Source organism: Coregonus lavaretus, assembly GCF_964263955.1.
Source record: "Coregonus lavaretus genome assembly, contig: HAP1_SCAFFOLD_333, whole genome shotgun sequence".
NCBI lineage: Eukaryota > Metazoa > Chordata > Actinopteri > Salmoniformes > Salmonidae > Coregonus > Coregonus lavaretus.
Window position 1 is genome coordinate 193461 of NW_028164623.1, and position 27027 is coordinate 220487.

Here is a 27027-nt window from a genome sequence, read left to right on the forward strand (position 1 = left end):
GTAATAACAACATGTTTCAAGCAGACCACCATAGTCCTTGTGCCCAAGGAAACTAAGATAACCTGCCAAAATGGCTACCGACCCGTAGCACTCACATCTGTAGCCATGAAGTGCTTTGAAAGGCTGGTCATGGCTCACATCAACACCATTATCCCAGAAACCCTAGACCCACTCCAATTTGCATACCGCCCCAACAGATCCACAGATGATGGAATCTCTATTGCACTCCACACTGCCCTTTCCCATCTGGACAAGAGGAACACCTACGTGAGAATGCTATTAATTGACTACAGCTCAACATTCAACACCATAGTGCCCTCAAAGCTCATCACTAAGCTAAGGACCCTGGAACTAAACACCTCCCTCTGCAACTGTATCCTGGACTTCCTGACTGGCCGCCCCCAGGTGGTAAGGGTAGGTAACAACACATCTGCCATGCTGATCCTCAACACGGGGGCCCCTCAGGGGTGCGTGCTCAGTCCCCTCCTGTACTCCCTGTTCACCCATGGCTGCATGGCCAGGCACGACTCCAACACCATCATTAAGTTTGCCGACGACACAACAGTGGTAGGCCTGATCACCAACAACGATGAGACAGCCTATAGGGAGGAGGTCAGAGACCTGGCAGTGTGGTGCCAGGATAACAACCTCTCCCTCAACGTGACCAAGACAAAGGAGATGATTGTGGACTACAGGAAAAAAAAGAGGACTGAGCACGCCCCCATTCTCATCGACGGGGCTGTAGTGGAACAGGTTGAGAACTTCAAGTTCCTTGGTGTCCACATCACCAATGAACTATCATGGTCCAAACACACCAAGACAGTCGTGAAGAGGGCACGACAAAGCCTATTCCCCCTCAGGAGACTGAAAAGATTTGGCATGGGTCCTCAGATCCTCAAAAAGTTCTACAGCTGCACCATCGAGAGCATCCTGACTGGTTGCATCACCGCCTGGTATGGCAACTGCTCGGCCTCTAAGGGTGCCCTCAGGGGGAGCGGTGAGACCCAGAAAGTGTTAAGTGTTAGGGTGTGGGGGTGTGGGGGTTAGGGACTAGGGGTTAAGGTGTAAGGGTTAAGGTACCTTAGATCCAGGGGGAGCGGTGAGACCCAGGAAAGCGTAGACAATGTTGTCTTCTCTGGCATCAAAGAACGCCTCGTAGTTCTGAAGGAGAGATAAAACCACTATAAACCCTACAGCCTTGTAGTTCTGAGGAGAGAGTGATAAAACCATTATAAATCCTACAGCCTTGTAGTTCTGAAGGAGAGAGCGATAAAACCATTATAAACCCTACAGCCTTGTAGTTCTGAGGGGAGAGAGATAAAACCACTATAAACCCTACAGCCTTGTAGTTCTGAAGGAGAGAGCGATAAAACCATTATAAACCCTACAGCCTTGTAGTTCTGAAGGAGAGAGCGATAAAACCATTATAAATCCTACAGCCTTGTAGTTCTGAGGGGAGAGAGATAAAACCATTATAAATCCTACAGCCTTGTAGTTCTGAAGGAGAGAGCGATAAAACCATTATAAATCCTACAGCCTTGTAGTTCTGAGGGGAGAGAGATAAAACCATTATAAATCCTACAGCCTTGTAGTTCTGAGGGGAGAGAGATAAAACCATTATAAATCCTACAGCCTTGTAGTTCTGAGGGGAGAGCGATAAAACCATTATAAATCCTACAGCCTTGTAGTTCTGAGGGGAGAGAGATAAAACCATTATAAACCCTACAGCCTTGTAGTTCTGAGGGGAGAGAAAAGGTTAACAGGAGCTATTCAATGTTAGCATACCATACATTCTACAGTCAGGGATGAACCGGTCAGTAAACAGTGAATCTGACATTCAGCTTTTTTTTATCTCACAGGACAAGCTGGCTTCACACCCAACAGCAAATAGTCACTTTACAACACACACACAGACAGACACACACACACACGCAGACACACACACAGACACACAGACACACACACACACACAGACACACACACACACACACACACACAGACAGACACACAGACACACACACACACACACACCAACACACCCAACAGCAAACACAACCTTTATTACAGAGCATAAACTTTACTGGAGCTATCTGTCATCTCCTCTGTCTTTGTGTGTTATTGAACCACCTACTATAACCTCTATTAGTCCTTTATACCATAACCTCCATCAACCCCCTACTATAACCTCTATTAGTCCTTTATACCATAACCTCCATCAACCCCCTACTATAACCTCTATTAGTCCTTTATACCATAACCTCCATCAACCCCCTACTATAACCTCTATTAGTCCTTTATACCATAACCTCCATCAACCCCCTACTCTAACCTCTATTAGTCATCATGATGCCTGACTGACTGAGCTGAACACACAGATAAACTGGGTCAAGCTAATTAAAGCTATTTTAGTAGGGCTGTTACAGACTAACATAGAAACAGAATGATGCTAGAACACCTGCTGACTAAGGCAATAAATGATACTAATTTATTACAATTCACTATCGCTCAATATTGTGCACCCCATCTGTGTGTGTGTTTCCCACCCCACAGTATCTGTCCTGGTTGAAGATCTGTGGAGGTAGAGGGTTCCCTGCAGTGGGTCTAGCCTCCTCCGGAACATTCTCTCTCATCCACTTCCTGTTGTCCTCATTGGCAGCGATGTCACACTCCTCAAACTCAATCTTATTGGCTGACAGGAAGCCCATCACATCCTGCTGCTGTTTCTTTATCTGTAAGAAGGGGAGGAGGGATGTGTTTATTTCTCATATTTTCTGTGAGGAACTGAAGAGTCAGCTGTGCTGAGAACGTTCTAGAGCAGCAGGATGAAAGGAGAGAGAGAGAGAGAGGAGACAGGGAGGGAGGAGACAGGGAGAGAGGAGACAGGGAGGGAGGAGACAGGGAGGGAGGGAGGAGACAGGGAGGGAGGAGACAGGGAGGGAGGGAGGGAGGAGACAGGGAGGGAGGGAGGGAGGAGACAGGGAGGGAGGGAGGAGACAGGGAGGGAGGAGACAGGGAGGGAGGGAGGAGACAGGGAGGGAGGGAGGAGACAGGGAGGGAGGAGACAGGGAGGGAGGAGACAGGGAGGGAGGAGACAGGGAGGGAGGAGACAGGGAGGGAGGGAGGGAGGGAGGGAGGAGACAGGGAGGGAGGAGACAGGGAGGGAGCGAGAGAGTGACATAGGAAAAAATTAACAAAAAAAAAGATAAAACTAGAACGCTATTTGGTCCTAAACAGAGAGTACACAGTGGCAGAATACCTGACCACTGTGACTGACCCAAACGTAAGGAAAGCTTTGACTATGTACAGACTCAGTGAGCATAGCCTTGCTATTGAGAAAGGCCGCCGTAGGCAGACCTGGCTCTCAAGAGAAGACAGGCTATGTGCCCACTGCCCACAAAATGAGGTGGAAACTGAGCTGCACTTCCTAACCTCTTGCCAAATGTATGACCATATTAGAGACACATATTTCCCTCAGATTACACAGACCCACAAAGAATTTGAAAACAAACCCAATTTTGATAAACTCCCTTATCTACTGGGTGAAATACCACAGTGTGCCATCACAGCAGCAATATTTGTGCCCTGTTGCCACAAGAAAAGGGCAACCAGTGAAGAACAAACACCATTGTAAATACAACCCATATTTATGTTTATTTATTTTCACATTTGTACTTTAACTATTTGCACATTGTTACAACACTGTATATAGACATAATATTACATTTGAAATGTCTTTATTCTTTTGGAATAGAGAGAGAGCGAGAGAGAGAGAGAGAGAGAGAGAGAGAGAGAGAGAGAGAGAGACAGACAGACAGACAGACAGACAGACAGACAGACAGACAGACAGACAGACAAACACAGAGAGACAGACAGACACAGAGAGACAGACAGACACAGAGAGACACAGAGAGACAAAACAACAACAACACGAAGAGTTTATCTATCCAAAATGGAGATGTATGGGTAATCCACTTCTCCAACCTTTTTGGCTCTATAACAAAGAACTAAGAGGAAAAATATATACATGATCAAATGCAAATCTTAGAATCAACTATTAAAGACTACCAGAACCCACTGGATTCTCCAATTACATTGAAAGAACTACAGGACAAAATACAAACCCTCCAACCCAAAAAGGCCTGTGGTGTTGATGGTATCCTAAATGAAATGATAAAATATACAGACCACAAATTCCAATTGGCTATACTTAACTCTTTAACATCATCCTCAGCATGGGCATCTTCCCCAATATTTGGAACCAAGATTGGTCCCCCCAATCCACAAAAGTGGAGAGAGATTTGACCCCAATAGCTACCGTGGGATATGCGTGAACAGCAACCTTGGGAAAATCCTCTGCATTATCATTAACAGCAGACTCGCACATTTCCTCAGTGAAAACAATGTACTGAGTAAATGTCAAATTGGCTTTATACCAAATTACCGTATGGCAGACCACGTATTAACCCTACACACCCTAATTGACAAACAAACAAAACAAAGGCAAAGTCTTCTCATGCTTTGTTGATTTCAAGATCCAAGATGTTGATTTCAAGTTCCAAGATGGCGTAGCAGTGCGGTCGCGGTTTTATTCATTGTCCTTGTGTAAATATCCCGTTTTTTTTGTCTATTTTGTATATATTTCTCAAATTTTACTCTTCATTCTTTAACTAAATATACTTTCCTGCAACCCGCCTCACCCAACGTGGAAAGGATTATATTATTTCTTTATAACTTTCATCAAGAACCTTAAGCTGAAACTAGTGTAGCTGCAACTGAATGGCTACTTGCTATTAGTCACCGTTAGCGTCTTCACCATTGTCCGTGGCCTACACTATCCACCAGCCAGCTCTAGCTCTAGCCTGGACAATTCGTCGGCCAGTCTGCACAGCGTGCTATCGACCCAGAGCTTATTGGACTTTCTGCCGGAATCACTGGACCCTAGCGCCGGATCATCGCAACCAGCTAGCTAGCTGCAACCTGTTGTTGGCTAATTACCATTGCCCTATAGCAAGCACCAGTTAGCCTTGAGCTAGCCTCAGGCCCATCTCCCGGCTATCTACCTCTCTGTCAACCGGACGGGACCTCCTAGTGTTGACACTGAGCCCCGCCGATCCAACACGACTGGTTTGCCGACGAAATCGTCTGATGTGGTTTCAACAGGCTTCCCGTTGCGACGACCACGAAGATCCATCTGCCAGCCCTGGCCCGCTAGCACACGCAAACTACAACTGTGCTCCCTGCTAGCTGTGCTGAAGTACCAATTTGAACTGCTCTCGGACTCACATATTGCTGTTCACTGGACCTTATGATCACTCAGCTGCACAGCTGATGCCTGCTGGACTGTTCCTTTACACGGTACCCTGTCCTGTTTATTCTGTTTAGCCTCAGCTCAAACGTTATCGCTATTACCAGTTGTTGTCTTAGCTCTCTCTAATAACACCTGTGATTGCTTTATGCCTCTCTCTGTCACGATCGTCTGAAGAAGCGGACCAATACGCAGCGCGTGGAGTGAACATGATGACTTTATTTAATAAAGCAACCACGAAAAACAACAAATGACGATAGTGAAGTCCTCTGTAACACTGACAGAAACATGGAACAAAAACCCACAAAACCAAGGAGAAACCACACAGTATAAATATGGCTCCCAATCAGAGATAACGAGCCGACAGCTGACACTCGTTACCTCCGATTGGGAGTCATATGACTAAACAAGCACAATCACCAAACATAGAAATCAACAACCTAGACACCCCAACATAGAAATACACCCAAACAAATGAAAATGAACAACCCTGGCTCAAATATCAAAGTCCATGGAGCCAGAGTGTCACAGTACCCCCCCCTAAAGGTGCGAACTCCGGGCGCACCAACATAAGGACTAGGGGAGGGTCTGGGTGGGCGTCTGTCCACGGTGGCGGCTCTGGCCCCGGTCGTGATCCCCACCCCACCACAGTCACAACCTGCTTCAGTAGCCTCCTCCCAATGACCACCCTCCAACTAACCCCACCTGGACTAAGGGGCAACACCGGACTAAGGGGCAGCACCGGACTAAGGGGCAGCACCGGGATAAGGGGCAGCACCGGGATAAGGGGCAGCACCGGGATAAGGGGCAGCACCGGGCTAAGGGGCAGCACCGGACTAAGGGGCAGCACCGGGCTAAGGGACAGTACCTGACTAAGGGGCAGCACCGGACTGAGGGGCAGCTCCGGACTGAATGGCGGATCCTGGCTGGCTGGCTCTGGCGGATCCTGGCTGGAAAGTTCATGGCTGGCTGACGGATCTGGCTGCTCATGGCTGGCTGACGGATCTGGCTGCTCATGGCTGGCTGACGGATCTGGCTGTTCATGGCTGGCTGACGGATCTGGCTGCTCATGGCTGGCGGAAGGCTCTGGCTGATCCTGTCTGGCGGACGGCTCTGGCTGATCCTGTCTGGCGGAAGGCTCTGGCTGATCCTGTCTGGCGGAAGGCTCTGGCTGATCCTGTCTGGCGGAAGGCTCTGGCTGATCCTGTCTGGCGGAAGGCTCTGGCTGATCCTGTCTGGCGGAAGGCTCTGGCTGCTCCTGTCTGGCGGAGAGCTCTAGCGGCTCCGGTCTGGCGGACGGCTCTGAAGGCTCATGGCAGACGGGCGGCTTTGCAGGCTCAGTACAGACGGGCAGTTCCTGCGGCGCTTGGCAGACGGACAGTTCAGACGGCGTTGGGCAGACGGGCAGTTCAGACGGCGTTGGGCAGACGGACAGTTCAGGCCCCGTTGGGCAGACGGGCAGTTCAGACGGCGTTGGGCAGACGGACAGTTCAGGCCCTGTTGGGCAGACGGCAGACTCTGGCTGTCTGAGGCGCATCGTAGGCCTGGTGCGTGGTGCCGGAACAGGAGGTACCGGGCTGAGGACACGCATCTCAGGGCTAGTGCGGGGAGAAGCAACAGGGCATGCTGGACCCTGGGGACGCACCGTAGGCCTGATGCGTGGTGCCGGAACTGGAGGTACCGGGCTGAGGACACGCATCTCAGGGCTAGTGCGGGGAGAAGCAACAGGGCATGCTGGACCCTGGGGACGCACCGTAGGCCTGATGCGTGGTGCCGGAACTGGAGGTACCGGGCTGAGGACACGCATCTCAGGGCTAGTGCGGGAAGCAGGAACAGGACGCACAGGACTCGGGGAACACACAGGAGGCTTAGTGCGTGGTGTAGGCACTGGTGGTACTGGACTGGAGACAGGAGGTGGTGCCGGAAATACCGGACCGTGCAGGCGTACTGGCTCCCTTGAGCACTGAGCCTGACCAACCTTACCTGGTTGTAGGCTCCCCGTCGCCTGACCAGTACAGGGAGGTGGAATAACCCGCACCGGGCTATGTAGGCGAACCGGGGACACCATGCGTAAGGCTGGTGCCATGTAAGCCGGCCCGAGGAGACGCACTGGTGACCGGATGCGTGGGGCCGGCCTCATGACATCTGGCTCAATGCTCAGTCTAGCCCGGCCGATACGTGGAGCCGGAATGTACCGAACCGGGCTATGCCTGCGTACAGGAGACACCATGCGCTCTACTGCGTAACACGGTGTCTGCCCGTACTCTCGCTCTCCACGGTCCGTCCAGGGAGTAGGCGCAGGTCTCCTACCTGACTTCGCCACACTCCCTTCTAGCCCCCCCCCCAAGAAATTTTTGGGTAGTACTCTCGGGCTTCCAGCCTTGCCTCCGTGCTGCCTCCTCATATCGCCGCCTCTCGGCTTTAGCTGCCTCCCGCTCTTCACGAGGACGGCGATATTCTCCCGGTTGATCCCAAGGCCCCTCACCATCCAGAATCTCCTCCCATGTCCATGAATCCTTTATGGGAGTCCATAAATCCTGTGTAGGTAGGTCCTGTTGCCGCTTGACACGCTGCTTGGTCTTTTTGTGGTGGGTTTTTCTGTCACGATCGTCTGAAGAAGCGGACCAATACGCAGCGCGTGGAGCGAACATCGTAGACTTTATTAATAAGAAACCACGATCAAAAACAACAAACCAAATATGACGAAAGTGAAGTCCAATACTGATATAGACTAACAGCAACAAGGAAACAAAAACCCACAAAACCAAGGAGAAACCACACAGTATAAATATGGCTCCCAATCAGAGATAACGAGCCGACAGCTGACACTCGTTACCTCCGATTGGGAGTCATATGACTAAACAAGCACAATCACCAAACATAGAAATCAACAACCTAGACACCCCAACATAGAAATACACCCAAACAAATGAAAATGAACAACCCTGGCTCAAATATCAAAGTCCATGGAGCCAGAGTGTCACACTCTCCCATGTCAATTATGCCTTGCCTATTGCTGTTTGGGTTAGTTCTTATTATACAATTTCACTGTAGAACCCCTAGTCCCTCTCAAACTGCCTCAAATAGTTCCTTTGTTCCACCCCCCATACACGCCGAGACCGGCTCAATCGGTGCCTCCAGTGATGCTATCTCTTTCATTGTTACCCAACGCTTAGGGTTACCTGAACTGTACTCATATCCTTCCATATCCTTTTCTGTACATAATGCCCTGAATCTTTTCTACAACGCCCGGAGAACTGCCCCCTTTATTCTATGTACCCAACGCACTAGAAGACCAGTTCTTAAAGCCTTTAGTCGTATCCTTATTCTAGTCCTCCTCTGTTCCTCTGGTGATGTAGAGGCTAACCCAGGCCCTGCAGCCCCCAGTATCACTCCTACTCCCCAGGAGCTATCGTTTGTTGACTTCTGTAACCGTAAAAATCTTGGTTTTCTGCACGTAAATATCAGAAGCCTCCTTCCTAAGTTTGAGTTATTCACTGCGTTAGCACACTCCGCCAACCCTGATGTTCTAGCAGTGTCTGAATCCTGGCTTAGGAAGGCCACCAAAAATTCTGAAATTTCCATCCCCAACTATAACATTTTCCGTCTAGATAGAACTGCCAAAGGGGGTGGAGTTGCAATCTACTGTAGAGATAGCCTGCAGAGCTCTATCATACTATCCAGGTCTGTGCCCAAACAGTTTGAGCTTCTACTTCTAAAAATCCACCTTTCCAGAAATAAATCTCTCACTGTTGCCGCTTGCTACAGACCCCCCTCAGCCCCCAGCTGTGCCCTGGACACCATATGTGAATTGATTGCCCCCCATCTATCCTCAGAGTTCGTACTGCTTGGTGACCTAAATTGGGATATGCTTAACACCCCGGCCATCCTACAATCTAAACTAGATGCCCTCAATCTCACACAAATTATCAACGAACCTACCAGGTACAACCCTAAATCCGTAAACATGGGTACCCTCATAGATATCATCCTGACTAACTTACCCTCTAAATACACCTCCGCTGTCTTCAACCAGGATCTCAGCGATCACTGCCTTATTGCCTGCGTCCGTAACGGGTCCGCGGTCAAACGACCACCCCTCATCACTGTCAAACGCTCCCAAAAACACTTCAGCGAGCAGGCCTTTCTAATTGACCTGGCCTGGGTATCCTGGATGGATATAGATCTCATTCAGTCAGTAGAGGATGCCTGGTTGTTCTTTAAAAGTAATTTCCTCTCAATCTTAAATAAACATGCCCCATTCAAAAAATACAGAACTAAGAACAGATATAGCCCCTGGTTCTCCTCAGACTTGACTGCCCTTGACCAGCACAAAAACATCCTGTGGCGTACTGCATTAGCATCAAATAGCCCCCGCGATATGCAACTTTTCAGGGAAGTTAGGAACCAATATACACAAGCAGTTAGGAAAGCAAAGGCTAACTTTTTCAAACAGAAATTTGCATCCTGTAGCACTAACTCCAAAAAGTTTTGGGACACTGTAAAGTCCATGGAAAATAAGAGCACTTCCTCCCAGCTGCCCACTGCACTGAGGCTAGGAAACACTATCACCACCGATAAATCTACAATAATCGAGAATTTCAACAAGCATTTTGCTACGGCTGGCCATGCTTTCCACCTGGCTACCACTACCCCGGCCACCAGCTCTGCACCCTCCGCTGCAACTTGCCCATGCCCCCCCCGCTTCTCCTTCACACAAATCCAGACAGCTGATGTTCTGAAAGAGCTGCAAAATCTGGACCCCTACAAATCAGCTGGGCTAGACAATCTGGACCCTTTCTTTCTAAAACTAGCAGCCGAAATTGTCGCAACCCCTATTACTAGCCTGTTCAACCTCTCTTTCGTAACGTCTGAGATCCCCAGAGATTGGAAAGCTGCCACGGTCATCCCCCTCTTCAAAGGGGGTGACACTCTAGAGCTAAACTGTTACAGACCCATATCCATCCTGCCCTGCCTTTCAAAAGTTTTTGAAAGCCAAGTTAACAAACAGATCACCGACCATTTCGAATCCCACCGTCCCTTCTCCGCTATGCAATCCGGTTTCCGAGCTGGTCATGGGTGCACTTCAGCCACGCTCAAGGTCCTAAACGATATTATAACCACGATCGATAATAGACAGTACTGTGCAGCCGTTTTCATTGACCTGGCCAAGGCTTTCGACTCTGTCAACCACCGCATTCTTATTGGCAGACTAAATAGCCTTGGTTTCTCAAATGACTGCCTCGCCTGGTTCACCAACTACTTCTCAGATAGAGTTCAATGTGTCAAATCGGAGGGCCTGTTGTCTGGACCTATGGCAGTCTCTATGGGGGTGCCACAGGGTTCAATTCTTGGGCCGACTCTTTTCTCTGTGTATATCAATGAAGTCGCTCTTGCTGCTGGTGACTCTCAGATCCACCTCTACGCAGACGACACCATTTTGTATACATCTGGCCCTTCATTGGACACTGTGTTAACAAACCTCCAAACGAGCTTCAATGCCATACAACACTCCTTCAGTAGCCTCCAACTGCTCTTAAACACTAGTAAAACTAAATGCATGCTCTTCAACCGAACGCTGCTTGCACCCGCCCACCCGACTAGAATCACTACTCTCGACGGGTCTGACCTAGAGTATGTGGACAACTACAAATATCTAGGTATCTGGTTAGACTGTAAACTCTCCTTCCAGACTCACATTAAGAATATCCGATCCAAAGTTAAATCTAGAATCGGTTTCCTATATCGCAACAAAGCCTCCTTCACTCATGCTGCCAAACATGCCCTCGTAAAACTGACTATCCTACCGTTCCTTGACTTCGGCGATGTCATTTACAAAATAGCCTCCAACACTCTACTCAGCAAATTGGATGTAGTCTATCACAGTGCCATCCGTTTTGTCTCCAAAGCCCCATATACTACCCACCACTGTGACCTGTACGCTCTTGTTGGCTGGTCCTCACTACATATTCATCGCCAAACCCACTGGCTCCAGGCCATCTATAAATCACTGCTAGGCAAATCCCTGCCTTATCTTAGCTCATTGGTCACCTGCTCCTGCAGGTATATCTCGCTGGTCATCCCCAAAGCCAACACCTCCTTTGGCCGCCATTCCTTCCAGTTCTCTGCTGCCAATGACTGGAACAAATTGCAAAAATCTCTGAAGCTGGAGACACTTATCTCCCTCACTAACTTTAAGCATCAGTTGTCAGAGCACCTTACCGATCACTGCACCTGTACACAGCCCATCTGAAATTAGCCCGCCCAACTACCTCATCCCTATATTGTTATTTATTTTGCTCATTTGTACCCCAGTATCTCTATTTGCACATCATCTCTTGCACATCTATCGTTCCAGTGTTAATACTAATTGTAATTATTTTGCACTATAGCCTATTTATTGCCTTACCTCCATAACTTGCTACATTTGCACACACTGTATATATATTTATTTCTGTTGTATTTTTGACTTTGTTTTGTTTTACCCCATATGTAACTCTGTGTTGTTGTTTTTATCGCACTGCTTTGCTTTATCTTGGCCAGGTCGCAGTTGTAAATGAGAACTTGTTCTCAACTGGTTTACCTGGTTAAATAAAGGTGAAATAAAAAATAAAAGCTTTTGACTCAATTTGGCATGAGGGTCTGCTATACAAATTGATGGAAAGTGTTGTTATACAACGTTATAAAATCCATGTACACAAACAAGTGTGCCGTTAAAATTGGCAAAAAACACAAATTTCTTTCCACAGGGCTGTGGGGTGAGACAGGGATGCAGCTTGAGCCCCACCCTCTTCAACATACAGTACCAGTCAAAAGTTTGGACACACCTACTCATTCAAGGTTTTGTCTTTATTTTTACTATTTTCTACATTGTAGAATAATAGTGAAGACATCAAAACTATGAAATAACACATATGGAATCATGTAGTAACCAAAATAATGTTAAACAAATCAAAATATATTTTATATTTGAGATTCTTCAAATAGCCACCCTTTGCCCTGATGACAGCGTTGCACACTCTTGGCATTCTCTCAACCAGCTTCACCTGGAATGCTTTTCCAACAGTCTTGAAGGAGTTTCCACATATGCTGAGCACTTGTTGGCTGCTTTTCCTTCACTCTGGGGTTCAACTCATCCCAAACCATTCAATTGGGGAGGCCAGGTCATCTGATGCAGCGCTCCATCACTCTTCTTCTTGGTAAAATAGCCCTTACACAGCCTGGAGGTGTGTTGGGTCATTGTCCTGTTGAAAAACAAATGATAATCCCACTAATCCCAAACCAGATGGGATGGCGTATTTGCTGCAGAATGCTGTGGTAGCCATGCTGGTTAAGTGTGCCTTGAATTCTAAATAAATCACAGACAGTGTCACCAGCAAATCACCCCCATAACATAACACCTCCTCCTCCATGCTTTACGGTGGGAAATACACATGCAGAGATCATCCGTTCACCCACACCGCGTCTCACAAAGACACGGCGGTTGGAACCAAAAATCTCCCATTTGGACTCCAGACCAAAGGACAAATTTCCACCGGTCTAATGTCCATTGCTCGTGTTTCTTGGCCCAAAAAAGTATCTTCTTCTTATTGGTGTCCTTTCGTAGTGGTTTCTTTGCAGCAATTCGACCATGAAGGCCTGATTTACACAGTCTCCTCTGAACAGTTGATGTTGAGATGTGTCTGTTATTTGAACTCTGCGAAGCATTTATTTGGACTGCAATTTCTGAGGCTGGTAACTCTAATGAACTTATCGTCTGCAGCAGAGGTAACTCTGGGTCTTCCATTCCTGTGGCAGTCCTCATGAGAACAAGTTTCATCATAGCGCTTGATAGTTTTTGCGACTGCATAGTTCTTGAAATGTTCCGTATTGACTGACCTTCATGTCATAAAGTAATGATGGACTGTTGTTTCTCTTTGCTTATTTGAGCTGTTCTTGCCATAATATGGACTTGGTATTTTACCAAATAGGGCTATCTTCTGTATACAGTGGCTTGCGAAAGTATTCACCCCCCTTGGCATTTTTCCTATTTTGTTGCCTTACAACCTGGAATTAAAATGGATTCTTTGGGGGTTTGTATCATTTGATTTACACAACAAGCCTGCCACTTTGAAGATGCAAAATAATTTTTTTTGTGAAACAAACAAGAAATAAGACAAAAAAACAGAAAACTTGAGCGTGCATTACTATTCACCCACCCAAAGTCAATACTTTGTAGAGCCACCTTTTGCAGCAATTACAGCTGCAAGTCTCTTGGGGTATGTCTCTATAAGCTTGGCACATCTAGCCACTGGGATTTTTGCCCATTCTTCAAGGCAAAACTGCTCCAGCGCCTTCAAGTTGGATGGGTTCCACTTGTGTACAGCAATCTTTAAGTCATACCACAGATTCTCAATTGGATTGAGGTCTGGGCTTTGAATAGGCCATTCCAAGATATTTAAATGTTTCCCCTTAAACTACTCTTATTTAGAGGCTTCATAGCAAAGGGGATGAATACATATGCACGCACCACTTTTCTGTTATTTATTTTGTATATTTATTTTAACAAGTAATTTTTTTCATTTCACTTCACCAATTTGGACTATTTTGTGTATGTCCATTACATGAAATACAAATAAAAATCCATTTAAATTACAGGTTGTAATGCAACAAAATAGGAAAAATGCCAAGGGGATGAATACTTTTGCAAGGTACTGTACTCCCCCTTCCTTGTCACAACACAACTGATTGGCTCAAACACATTAAGAAATAAGGAAATTCCACAAATTTACTTTTTAACAAGGCACACCTGTTAATTGAAATGCATTCCAGGTGACTACGTCATGAAGCTGGTTGAGAGAATGCCAAGAGTGTGCAAAGATGTCTTCAAGGCAAAGGGTGGCTATTTAAAGAATCTCAAATATAAAATATATTTTGATATGTTTAAGACTTTTTTGGTTACATGATTCCATCTGTGTTATTTCATAGTTTTGATGTCTTCACTATTAATCTATAATGTAGAAAATAGTAAAAATAAAGAAAAACCCTTGAATGAGTAGGTGTGTCCAACCTTTTGACTGGTAGTGTATAGTGTACTGTATATAGTTTCAGGAAACTAGGCGTATGTCGCACGGCACTAGGAGAGGGATTTGAACGTAAACATTTATTTTTTATCAAAATGCGTTCTTTGTCAGAAATGCTTTCTGGAACATGTGAACTTTCATCTACCTTAATAACAAACTTGTATTCCATCCAAAAATAAGAATACAATTGTTAAATTACGAGCCTAGTTGGTTTAACCACGGAAAAAGTTAGGATCCTTCCCACAAGCCATGATTGGCTGAGATAATGGATGGGCTGGACATGCCGGAAGATGAGTTTGGATTGGTCTGCCATGTAGCATGCTTCTGTCTATGAGTTTGGATTGGTCTGCCATGTAGCATGCTTCTGTCTATGAGTTTGGATTGGTCTGCCATATAGCATGCTTCTGTCTATGAGTTTGGATTGGTCTGCCATGTAGCATGCTTCTGTCTATGAGTTTGGATTGGTCTGCCATGTAGCATGCTTCTGTCTATGAGTTTGGATTGGTCTGCCATGTAGCATGCTTCTGTCTATGAGTTTGGATTGGTCTGTCATGTAGCATGCTTCTGTCTATGAGTTTGGATTGGTCTGCCATGTAGCATGCTTCTGTCTATGAGTTTGGATTGGTCTGCCATGTAGCCTGCTTCTGTCTATAACATGAGCTGGTCAGTATGTGTTGATAGTCCTTTCTACCACGCCTTTTTTTTAAAGATATAACGTTAACCATCGAGAACTACAAAAGTTTTGCTACTTTTGTCAACAACATTGATGCCCTGAATTTAGCAGGCGCTATCGACAGATCAGTTGGAAAAAGTGATGGTCTACTTTCTGCACATGCCACGGTCAGTATGAACGGGAGTGATTTGACACAACGCCAAACAAGATGTAACAAAACTGAGTTAAATGGTTCCATTCCAGTGTTTATCCATGTATACGGCTAAGAGTCTAGCTACATTTTCAGATATACGTTTCAAATTTTATCATTAAGACGTTTTTATTGCATGTTAAAAGCGTACTGTTAGTTAGCTAGCGAATGTTAGCTTGCTGGCTCGCTAGCTAATGTCACGTGTATGATCTGTGTAGTAATATTATTCAAATCAGAAACCCATTTGCATTGCTAGTTATAGCCTAATGTTAGCTAGCTAACATTGAACCTAGTTTGTTAGCTTTAGCTACCTGCAGATTCATACTACAGCTATGACAACGTTTGTATTGGTAGTAGTATGAGTTGGGATTATGCCTGTTCATTGTTTAGCTAGCTAGCTAGCTAACTACATGTCTAAACAAAAGACTCCACTTCGGCAGGATTATTACATGACCCATCAAATTAGCCAGGTGTGTCTGGGGGTGATTACGGCCATCTATTGTATTTCATGAACATGTGTACATGTCTAGACAATAGTGACCCATCCACTTAGCTAGATGTGGCTGAGGGGTGGTTTTAGCATTTCCTTCACATGACCCATCAATTTAGACAAGTGTGTCGGGTAAGCATCATCTAATAATGATAAAATATTTATAAAATATTTTTATCTGGACACTTTCTGTTTTTGATATTGCTACTATGCAAGTAACCATTTCAGTGTACCGTTTACACCTTCTGTATCCTGTGCATGTGACAAATAAACGTAGATTTTATTTGATATAGCGTGTGTTAACCACATGGCCTCACATGTGAATCCTTAAAGAGATGGGTGGGGCTAAGGCTTAAGAGGGTGTGAACGATGCTGAATGGGTGTAGACAAAGAAGAGCTCTCCAGTAGGTACCAAAACATTCAAGGGCCATTTTCTCAAAAGTGGGGTTACAAGTTTATCAACTTTCAAAGCAGAATTACTTTCCCATTGTTCCTCAACTGCAGTATATGATATACCATTTTCTAGCTCTGAGTCTCTACTTTTATCCAATGTAAAAAACACAATTTCAAATGTTACTACATAAGACCGAATCGAGGCGGTCGGTCACATATCAACGAATTGGCGAGGGCACTAGAACAGTCTGCAGCACCCGGCCTCACCCTACAAGGATCTGAAGTCAAATGTCTACTGTTTGCTGATGATCTGATGCTTCTGTCCCCAACAAAGGAGGGCCTACAGCAGCACCTAGATCTTCTGCACAGATTCTGTCAGACCTGGGCCCTGACAGTAAATCTCAGTAAGACAAAAATAATGGTTTCCAAAAAAGGTCCAGTTGCCAGGACCACGAATACAAATTCCATCTAGACACCGTTGCCCTAGAGCACACCAAAATAAACTATATGTACCTCGGCCTAAACATCAGCGCCACAGGTAACTTCCACAAAGCTGTGAACGATCTGAGAGACAAGGCAAGAAGGGCCTTCTATGATATCAAAAGGAACATAAATTCGACATACCATTTAGGATCTGGCTAAAAATACTTGAATCAGTTATAGAAACCATTGCCCTTTATGGTTGTGAGGTCTGGGGTCTGCTCTCCAACCAAGAATTCACAAAATGGGACAAACACCAAATTGAGACTTCTGAAAAAAATATCCTCTGTGTACAACGTAAAACACCAAATAATGCATGCAGAGCAGAATTAGGCCGATACCCGCTAATTATCCAAATCCAGAAAAGAGACATTAAATTCTATAACCACTTAAAAGGAAGTGATTCCCAAACCTTCCATAACAAAGCCATCACCTACAGAGAGATGAACTTGGAGAAGAGTCCCCTAAGCAAGCTGGTCCTGGGGCTCTGTTCACAAACAACAAACAGACCCCACAGAGCCCCAGGACAGCAACACAATTAGACCCAACCAAATCATGAGAAAACAAAAAGATAGTTACTTGACACATTTTTTTTTTTTTTTTTTTTTTTTTTTCACCTTTATTTAACCAGGTAAGCCAGTTGAGAACAGGTTCTCATTTACAACTGCGACCTGGCCAAGATAAAGCAAAGTAGTGCAATAAAAACAACACAGAGTTACATATGGGGTAAAAAAAACAAAGTCAGAAATACAACAGAAAATATATATACAGTGTGTGCAAATGTAGCAAGTTATGGAGGTAAGGCAATAAATAGGCTATAGTGCAGAATAATTACAATAGTATTAACACTGGAATGCTAGATGTGCAAGAGATGATGTGCAAATAGAGATACTGGGGTGCAAAAGAGCAAAATAAATAACAATATAGGGATGAGGTAGTTGGGCGGGCTAATTTCAGATGGGCTGTGTACAGGTGCAGTGATCGGTAAGGTGCTCTGACAACTGATGCTTAAAGTTATTGAGGGAGATAAGAGTCTCCAGCTTCAGAGATTTTTGCAATTCGTTCCAGTCATTGGCAGCAGAGAACTGGAAGGAATGGCGGCCAAAGGAGGTGTTGGCTTTGGGAATGACCAGTGAGATATACCTGCTGGAGCGCAGACTACGGGTGGGTGCTGCTATGGTGACCAATGAGCTAAGATAAGGCGGGGATTTGCCTAGCAGTGATTTATAGATGGCCTGGAGCCAGTGGGTTTGACGACGAACATGTAGTGAGGACCAGCCAACAAGAGCGTACAGGTCACAGTGGTGGGTAGTGTATGGGGCTTTGGAGACAAAACGGATGGCACTGTGATAGACTACATCCAATTTGCTGAGTAGAGTGTTGGAGGCTATTTTGTAAATGACATCGCCGAAGTCAAGGATCGGTAGGATAGTCCGTTTTACGAGGGCATGTTTGGCAGCATGAGTGAAGGAGGCTTTGTTGCGAAATAGGAAGCCGATTCTAGATTTAACTTTGGATTGGAGATTCTTTATGTGAGTCTGGAAGTTGAGTTTACAGTCTAACCAGACACCTAGATATTTGTAGTTGTCCACATACTCTAGGTCAGACCCGTCGAAAGTGGTGATTCTAGTCGGGAGGGCGGATGCTAGAAGCGTTCGATTGAAAAGCATGCATTTAGTTTTACTAGTGTTTAAGAGCAGTTGAAGGCTACTGAAGGATTGTTGTATGGCATTGAAGCTCGTTTGGAGGTTTGTTAACACAGTGTCCAATGAAGGGCCAGATGTATACAAAATGGTGTCGTCTGCGTAGAGGTGGATCTGAGAGTCACCAGCAGCAAGAGCGACATCATTGATATACACGGAGAAAAGTGTCGGCCCAAGAATTGAACCCTGTGGCACCCCCATAGAGACTGCCATAGGTCCAGACAACAGGCCCTCCGATTTGACACACTGAACTCTATCTGAGAAGTAGTTGGTGAACCAGGCGAGGCAGTCATTTGAGAAACCAAGGCTATTTAGTCTGCCAATAAGAATGCGGTGGTTGACAGAGTCGAAAGCCTTGGCCAGGTCGATGAAGACGGCTGCACAGTACTGTCTATTATCAATCGTGGTTATAATATCGTTTAGGACCTTGAGCGTGGCTGAAGTGCACCCGTGACCAGCTCGGAAACCGGATTGCATAGCGGAGAAGGTACGGTGGTATTCGAAATGGTCGGTGATCTGTTTGTTAACTTGGCTTTCGAATACTTTCGAAAGGCAGGGCAGGATGGATATAGGTCTGTAGCAGTTTGGATCTAGAGTGTCACCCCCTTTGAAGAGGGGGATGACCGCGGCAGCTTTCCAATCTCTGGGGATCTCAGACGTTATGAAAGAGAGGTTGAACAGACTAGTAATAGGGGTTGCGACAATTTCGGCGGCTAGTTTTAGAAAGAAAGGGTCCAGATTGTCTAGCCCAGCTGATTTGTAGGGGTCCAGATTTTGCAGCGCTTTCAAAACATCAGCTGTCTGAATTTGTGTGAAGGAGAAGCGGGGGGGGCATGGGCAAGTTGCAGCGGAGGGTGCAGAGCTGGTGGCCGGGGTAGTGGTAGCCAGGTGGAAAGCATGGCCAGCCGTAGCAAAATGCTTGTTGAAATTCTCGATTATTGTAGATTTATCGGTGGTGATAGTGTTTCCTAGCCTCAGTGCAGTGGGCAGCTGGGAGGAAGTGCTCTTATTCTCCATGGACTTTACAGTGTCCCAAAACTTTTTGGAGTTAGTGCTACAGGATGCAAATTTCTGTTTGAAAAAGTTAGCCTTTGCTTTCCTGACTGCTTGTGTATATTGGTTCCTAACTTCCCTGAAAAGTTGCATATCGCGGGGGCTATTTGATGCTAATGCTGTATGCCACAGGATGTTTTTGTGCTGGTCAAGGGCAGTCAAGTCTGAGGAGAACCAGGGGCTATATCGGTTTTTGAATGGGGCATGTTTATTTAAGATTGAGAGGAAATTACTTTTAAGGAACAACCAGGCATCCTCTACTGACGGAATGAGATCTATATCCATCCAGGATACCTGGGCCAGGTCAATTAGGAAGGCCTCCTCGCTAAAGTGTTTTAGGGAGCGTTTGACAGTGATGAGGGGTGGTCGTTTGACCGCAGACCCGTTACGGACGCAGGCAATAAGGCAGTGATCGCTGAGATCCTGGTTGAAGACAGCTGAGGTGTATTTAGAGGGTATGTTAGTCAGGATGATATCTATGAGGGTACCCATGTTTAAGGATTTAGGGTTGTACCTGGTAGGTTCGTTGATAATTTGCGTGAGGTTGAGGGCATCTAGCTTGGATTGTAGGATGGCTGGGGTATTAAGCATATCCCAATTTAGGTCACCAAGCAGTACAAACTCAGAGGATAAATGGGGGGCAATCAATTCACATATGGTGTCCAGGGCACAGCTGGGGGCTGAGGGGGGTCTGTAGCAAGCGGCAACAGTGAGAGACTTATTTCTGGAAAGGTGGATTTTTAGAAGTAGAAGCTCAAACTGTTTGGGCACAGACCTGGATAGTATGATAGAGCTCTGCAGGCTATCTCTACAGTAGATTGCAACTCCACCCCCTTTGGCAGAGTGTGCTAACACAGTGAATAACTCAAACTTAGGAAGTAGACTTATGTGCAAGAAACTTTATGTGCAAGAAACCAAGACTTTTGTGATTACAGAAGTCATCAAATGATAGCTCCTGGGGAGTAGGAGTGATACTGGGGGCTACAGGCCCTGGGTTAGCCTCTACATCACCAGAGGAACAGAGGAGGACTAGAATAAGGATACGGCTAAAGGCTTTAAGAACTGGTCTTCTAGTGCGTTGGGTACATAGAATAAAGGGGGCAGATTTCCGGGTGTTATAGAAAAGATTCAGGGCATTATGTACAGACAAGGATATGGAAGGATATGAGTAAAGTGGAGGTAAACCTAAGCGTTGGGTAACAATGAAAGAGATAGTATCTCTAGAGGCATCAATTGAGTTGGTCTCTGAGTGTATGGGCGGAGGGACAAAGGAGCTAACTAAGGCAGGTTTAGCTAGGCTGGGGGGTCTACAGTGATATAGTACAATTAGAAATAACCGAAACAACAATAAACTAACCATGTTTGGGCTGAGGCTAAACATAAACAGGATGTAGTACCGTAAAAAGGAACAGTCCAGCAGATATCAGCTGTATAGCTGAGTTATCATAAGGTCCGGTGGTGAAGCGCTAGTGAGTAAGAGGCCACGGCTAGCGTGTGCTACGTCCGTTTTGTTGTAGCCAGCTGGTAGCGATGAATCCGGAGTTAAAGGTCCAGTGAATTCAGTGATTCCGGCGGAAAAACTGATATGTTCTGGGTCGATAACGCGCTGTGCAGACTGGCCGAATATCCGGTGATCAATGTCCAGTGATTAAAAATTAATCCCGCGGGAAAAAAATCCAATATTCTGGGTGCAACACCGCTAGCTGTGGCTAATAGCAAGTAGCTAGTTCAGTAGCTAGTTCAGTTTAGTGAGTAAGAGGCCACGGATAACGTGTGCTAACGGGCCAGGGCTAGCAGATGGATGGAATCTTCGTGGTTAACGTCGTAACCACATCAGACGATTTCGTCGGCAGACCAGTCGTGTAGGATCGGCGGGGCTCCGTGTCAACACTAGGTGGTCCCGTCCGGTTGATAGAGAGGTAGATAGCCGGGAGATGGGCCTATCTCGGGATGATTAGCCAGACCACAGCGTCCGTTTTGTTGTTGTTGTAGCCAGCTGGTAGCGATGAATCCGGAGTTAAAGGTCCAGAGAATCAGTGATTCCGGCAGAAAAACTGATATGTTCTGGGTCGATAACGCGCTGTGCAGACTGGCCGAATATCCGGTGATCAATGTACAGTGATTAAAATTAATCCCGCGGAAAAAATCCAATGATCTGGGTGAAACACCGCTAGCTGTGGCTAATAGCAAGTAGCTAGTTAGCTGGCTAGCTAGTTTCAACTGGAGATTCTAGATTCTAGATAAAAGGTAAGTCAATAATAGAATCCGTTCCACATTGAGTGAGGCGGGTTGCAGGAAAGTATATTTTGTAGAAGGATGAAAAGTCTGATAGGGAAATATGTACGAAAAATACAAAAAAACAGGGTATTTACAGGCTATTTACAGACACACGACAGAAACAGGACTGCACTACTTCGCCATCTTGGATCAAAAATGAAATAATTAACAAAGAAAACCACTGTGACTGACCCAAAATTAAGAAAAGCTTTGACTATCTACACACTCAGTTTATTTATTTCCCTTTTGTACTTTAACTATTTGCACATCGTTACAACACTGTATATAGACATAATATGACATTTGAAATGTCTTTATTCTTTTGGAACTTCTGAGTGTAATGTTTACTGTTAATATTTATTGTTCATTTCACTTTTGTTTATTATCTACTTCACTTGCTTTAGCAATGTTAACATATGTTTCCCATGCCAATAAAGCCCCTTAAATTGAAATTGAATTGAGAGAGAGAAAGAGAGAGGGAGGAGAATAGAAGAGAAGAGAAGAGGAGAGGAGAGGAGAGGAGAGGAGAGGAGAGGAGAGGAGAGGAGAGGAGAGGAGAGGAGAGGAGAGGAGAGGAGAGGCAGCATCATGATCAGAACAGATGGCAGTCTGATCACAGAGAGCGCGAGAGAGAGAGAGAGAGAGAGAGAGAGAGAGAGAGAGAGAGAGAGAGAGAGAGAGAGAGAGAGAGAGAGAGAGAGATAGATAGATAGATAGAGTTGAAGTCGGAAGTTTACATACACTTAGGTTGGAGTCATTAAAACTCATTTTTCAACCACTCCGCAAATTTCTTGTTAACAAACTATCGTTTTGGCAAGTCGGTTAGGACATCTACTTTGTGCATGACACAAGTAATTTTTCCAACAATAGTTTACAGACAGATTATTTCACTTATAATTCACTGTATCACAATTCCAGTGGGTCAGAAGTTTACATACACTAAGTTGACTGTGCCATTAAACAGCTTGGAAAATTCCAGAAAATGATGTCATAGCTTTAGAAGCTTCTGATAGGCTAATTGACATCATTTGAGTCAATTGGAGGTGTACCTGTGGATGTATTTCAAGGCCTACCTTCAAACCCAGTGCCTCTTTGCTTGACATCATGGGAAAATCAAAAGAAATCAGCCAAGACCTCAGAAGAAAAATTGTAGACCTCCACAAGTCTGGTTCATCCTTGGGAGCAATTTCCAAACGCCTGAAGGTACCACATTCATCTGTACAAACAATAGTATGCAAGTATAAACACCATTGGACCACGCAGCCGTCATACCGCTCAGGAAGGAGACGCGTTCTGTCTCCTAGAGATAAACGTACTTTGGTGCGAAAAGTGCAAATCAATCCCAGAACAACAGCAAAGGACCTTGTGAAGATGCTGGAGGAAACAGGTACAAAAGTATCTATATCCACAGTAAAACAAGTCCTATATCGACATAACCTGAAAGGCTGCTCAGCAAGGAAGAAGCCACTGCTCCAAAACCGCCATAAAAAAGCCAGACTACGGTTTGCAACTGCACACTGGTTTAGGGCTAGTGAGGTACTCAGAGCTGTGTAGTATACTGTATTGACTGGGTTAGGGCTAGTGAGGTACTCAGAGCTGTGTAGTATACTGTATTGACTGGGTTAGGGCTAGTGAGGTACTCAGAGCTGTGTAGTATACTGTATTGACTGGTTTAGGGCTAGTGAGGTACTCAGAGCTGTGTAGTATACTGTATTGACTGGGTTAGGGCTAGTGAGGTACTCAGAGCTGTGTAGTATACTGTATTGACTGGTTTAGGGTTAGTGAGGTACTCAGAGCTGTATAGTATACTGTATTGACTGGGTTAGGGCTAGTGAGGTACTCAGAGCTGTGTAGTATACTGTATTGACTGGGTTAGGGTTAGTGAGGTACTCAGAGCTGTGTAGTATACTGTATTGACTGGGTTAGGGCTAGTGAGGTACTCAGAGCTGTGTAGTATACTGTATTGACTGGGTTAGGGCTAGTGAGGTACTCAGAGCTGTGTAGTATACTGTATTGACTGGGTTAGGGTTAGTGAGGTACTCAGAGCTGTGTAGTATACTGTATTGACTGGGTTAGGGCTAGTGAGGTACTCAGAGCTGTGTAGTATACTGTATTGACTGGTTTAGGGCTAGTGAGGTACTCAGAGCTGTGTAGTATACTGTATTGACTGGGTTAGGGCTAGTGAGGTACTCAGAGCTGTGTAGTATACTGTATTGACTGGTTTAGGGTTAGTGAGGTACTCAGAGCTGTATAGTATACTGTATTGACTGGGTTAGGGCTAGTGAGGTACTCAGAGCTGTGTAGTATACTGTATTGACTGGGTTAGGGTTAGTGAGGTACTCAGAGCTGTGTAGTATACTGTATTGACTGGGTTAGGGCTAGTGAGGTACTCAGAGCTGTGTAGTATACTGTATTGACTGGGTTAGGGCTAGTGAGGTACTCAGAGCTGTGTAGTATACTGTATTGACTGGGTTAGGGTTAGTGAGGTACTCAGAGCTGTGTAGTATACTGTATTGACTGGGTTAGGGCTAGTGAGGTACTCAGAGCTGTGTAGTATACTGTATTGACTGGGTTAGGGCTAGTGAGGTACTCAGAGCTGTGTAGTATACTGCGTTGACTGGGTTAGGGCTAGTGAGGTACTCAGAGCTGTGTAGTATACTGCATTGACTGGGTTAGGGTTAGTGATGTACTCAGAGCTGTGTAGTATACTGTATTGACTGGGTTAGGGTTAGTGAGGTACTCAGAGCTGTGTAGTATACTGTATTGACTGGGTTAGGGCTAGTGAGGTACTCGGAGCTGTGTAGTATACTGTATTGACTGGGTTAGGGCTAGTGAGGTACTCGGAGCTGTGAAGTATACTGTATTGACTGAGTTAGGGCTAGTGAGGTACTCGGAGCTGTGTAGTATACTGTATTGACTGGGTTAGGGCTAGTGAGGTACTCGGAGCTGTGTAGTATACTGTATTGACTGGGTTAGGGCTAGTGAGGTACTCGGAGCTGTGTAGTATACTGTATTGACTGGGTTAGGTTTAGTGAGGTACTCGGAGCTGTGTAGTATACTGTATTGACTGGGTTAGGGTTAGTGAAGTACTCAGAGCTGTGTAGTATACTGTATTGACTGGGTTAGGGCTAGTGAGGTACTCAGAGCTGTGTAGTATACTGTATTGACTGGGTTAGGGCTAGTGAGGTACTCAGAGCTGTGTAGTATACTGTATTGACTGGGTTAGGGTTAGTGAGGTACTCAGAGCTGTGTAGTATACTGTATTGACTGGGTTAGGGCTAGTGAGGTACTCAGAGCTGTGTAGTATACTGTATTGACTGGGTTAGGGCTAGTGAGGTACTCAGAGCTGTGTAGTATACTGTATTGACTGGGTTAGGGCTAGTGAGGTACTCAGAGTTGTGTAGTATACTGTATTGACTGGGTTAGGGTTAGTGAGGTACTCAGAGCTGTGTAGTATACTGTATTGACTGGGTTAGGGCTAGTGAGGTACTCAGAGCTGTGTAGTATACTGTATTGACTGGGTTAGGGCTAGTGAGGTACTCAGAGCTGTGTAGTATACTGTGTTGACTGGGTTAGGGCTAGTGAGGTACTCAGAGCTGTGTAGTATACTGTATTGACTGGGTTAGGGCTAGTGAGGTACTCAGAGCTGTGTAGTATACTGTATTGACTGGGTTAGGGCTAGTGAGGTACTCAGAGCTGTGTAGTATACTGTATTGACTGGGTTAGGGTTAGTGAGGTACTCAGAGCTGTGTAGTATACTGTATTGACTGGGTTAGGGTTAGTGAGGTACTCAGAGCTGTGTAGTATACTGTATTGACTGGGTTAGGGCTAGTGAGGTACTCAGAGCTGTGTAGTATACTGTATTGACTGGGTTAGGGTTAGTGAGGTACTCAGAGCTGTGTAGTATACTGTATTGACTGGGTTAGGGCTAGTGAGGTACTCAGAGCTGTGTAGTATACTGTATTGACTGGGTTAGGGTTAGTGAGGTACTCAGAGCTGTGTAGTATACTGTATTGACTGGGTTAGGGCTAGTGAGGTACTCAGAGCTGTGTAGTATACTGTATTGACTGGGTTAGGGTTAGTGAGGTACTCAGAGCTGTGTAGTATACTGTATTGACTGGGTTAGGGCTAGTGAGGTACTCAGAGCTGTGTAGTATACTGTATTGACTGGGTTAGGGCTAGTGAGGTACTCAGAGCTGTGTAGTATACTGTATTGACTGGGTTAGGGTTAGTGAGGTACTCAGAGCTGTGTAGTATACTGTATTGACTGGGTTAGGGTTAGTGAGGTACTCAGAGCTGTGTAGTATACTGCATTGACTGGGTTAGGGCTAGTGAGGTACTCAGAGCTGTGTAGTATACTGCATTGACTGGGTTAGGGTTAGTGAGGTACTCAGAGCTGTGTAGTATACTGCATTGACTGGGTTAGGGTTAGTGAGGTACTCAGAGCTGTGTAGTATACTGTATTGACTGGGTTAGGGTTAGTGAGGTACTCAGAGCTGTGTAGTATACTGTATTGACTGGGTTAGGGCTAGTGAGGTACTCGGAGCTGTGAAGTATACTGTATTGACTGAGTTAGGGCTAGTGAGGTACTCGGAGCTGTGAAGTATACTGTATTGACTGAGTTAGGGCTAGTGAGGTACTCGGAGCTGTGTAGTATACTGTATTGACTGGGTTAGGGCTAGTGAGGTACTCAGAGCTGTGTAGTATACTGTATTGACTGGGTTAGGGTTAGTGAGGTACTCAGAGCTGTGTAGTATACTGTATTGACTGGGTTAGGGCTAGTGAGGTACTCAGAGCTGTGTAGTATACTGTATTGACTGGGTTAGGGCTAGTGAGGTACTCAGAGCTGTGTAGAATACTGTATTGACTGGGTTAGGGCTAGTGAGGTACCCAGAGCTGTGTAGTATACTGTATTGACTGGTTTAGGGTTAGTGAGGTACTCAGAGCTGTGTAGTATACTGTATTGACTGGGTTAGGGTTAGTGAGGTACTCAGAGCTGTGTAGTATACTGTATTGACTGGGTTAGGGCTAGTGAGGTACTCAGAGCTGTGTAGTATACTGTATTGACTGGGTTAGGGTTAGTGAGGTACTCAGAGCTGTGTAGTATACTGTATTGACTGGGTTAGGGCTAGTGAAGTACTCAGAGCTGTGTAGTATACTGTATTGACTGGGTTAGGGTTAGTGAGGTACTCAGAGCTGTGTAGTATACTGTATTGACTGGGTTAGGGCTAGTGAGGTACTCAGAGCTGTGTAGTATACTTTATTGACTGGGTTAGGGTTAGTGAGGTACTCAGAGCTGTGTAGTATACTGTATTGACTGGGTTAGGGCTAGTGAGGTACTCAGAGCTGTGTAGTATACTGTGTTGACTGGGTTAGGGTTAGTGAGGTACTCAGAGCTGTG

The 27027-nt window shown here is 45.5% G+C and overlaps 1 protein-coding gene across 1 annotated transcript in view; it reads right to left on the reverse strand.

The window, feature by feature from the left end:
- The window catches only part of LOC311116841 (adapter SH3BGRL-like), a 65757-nt gene that overhangs the window by 15575 nt on the left and 23155 nt on the right, over positions 1-27027 (reverse strand). The window contains exons 2-3 of the mRNA XM_084191877.1: positions 2544-2729; positions 1081-1161 (exon numbers count right to left, since the gene is read on the reverse strand). Of these exons, the coding sequence (XP_084048003.1) occupies positions 1081-1161; positions 2544-2729 (267 nt within the window). The remainder of the gene's footprint in view (positions 1-1080; positions 1162-2543; positions 2730-27027) is intronic.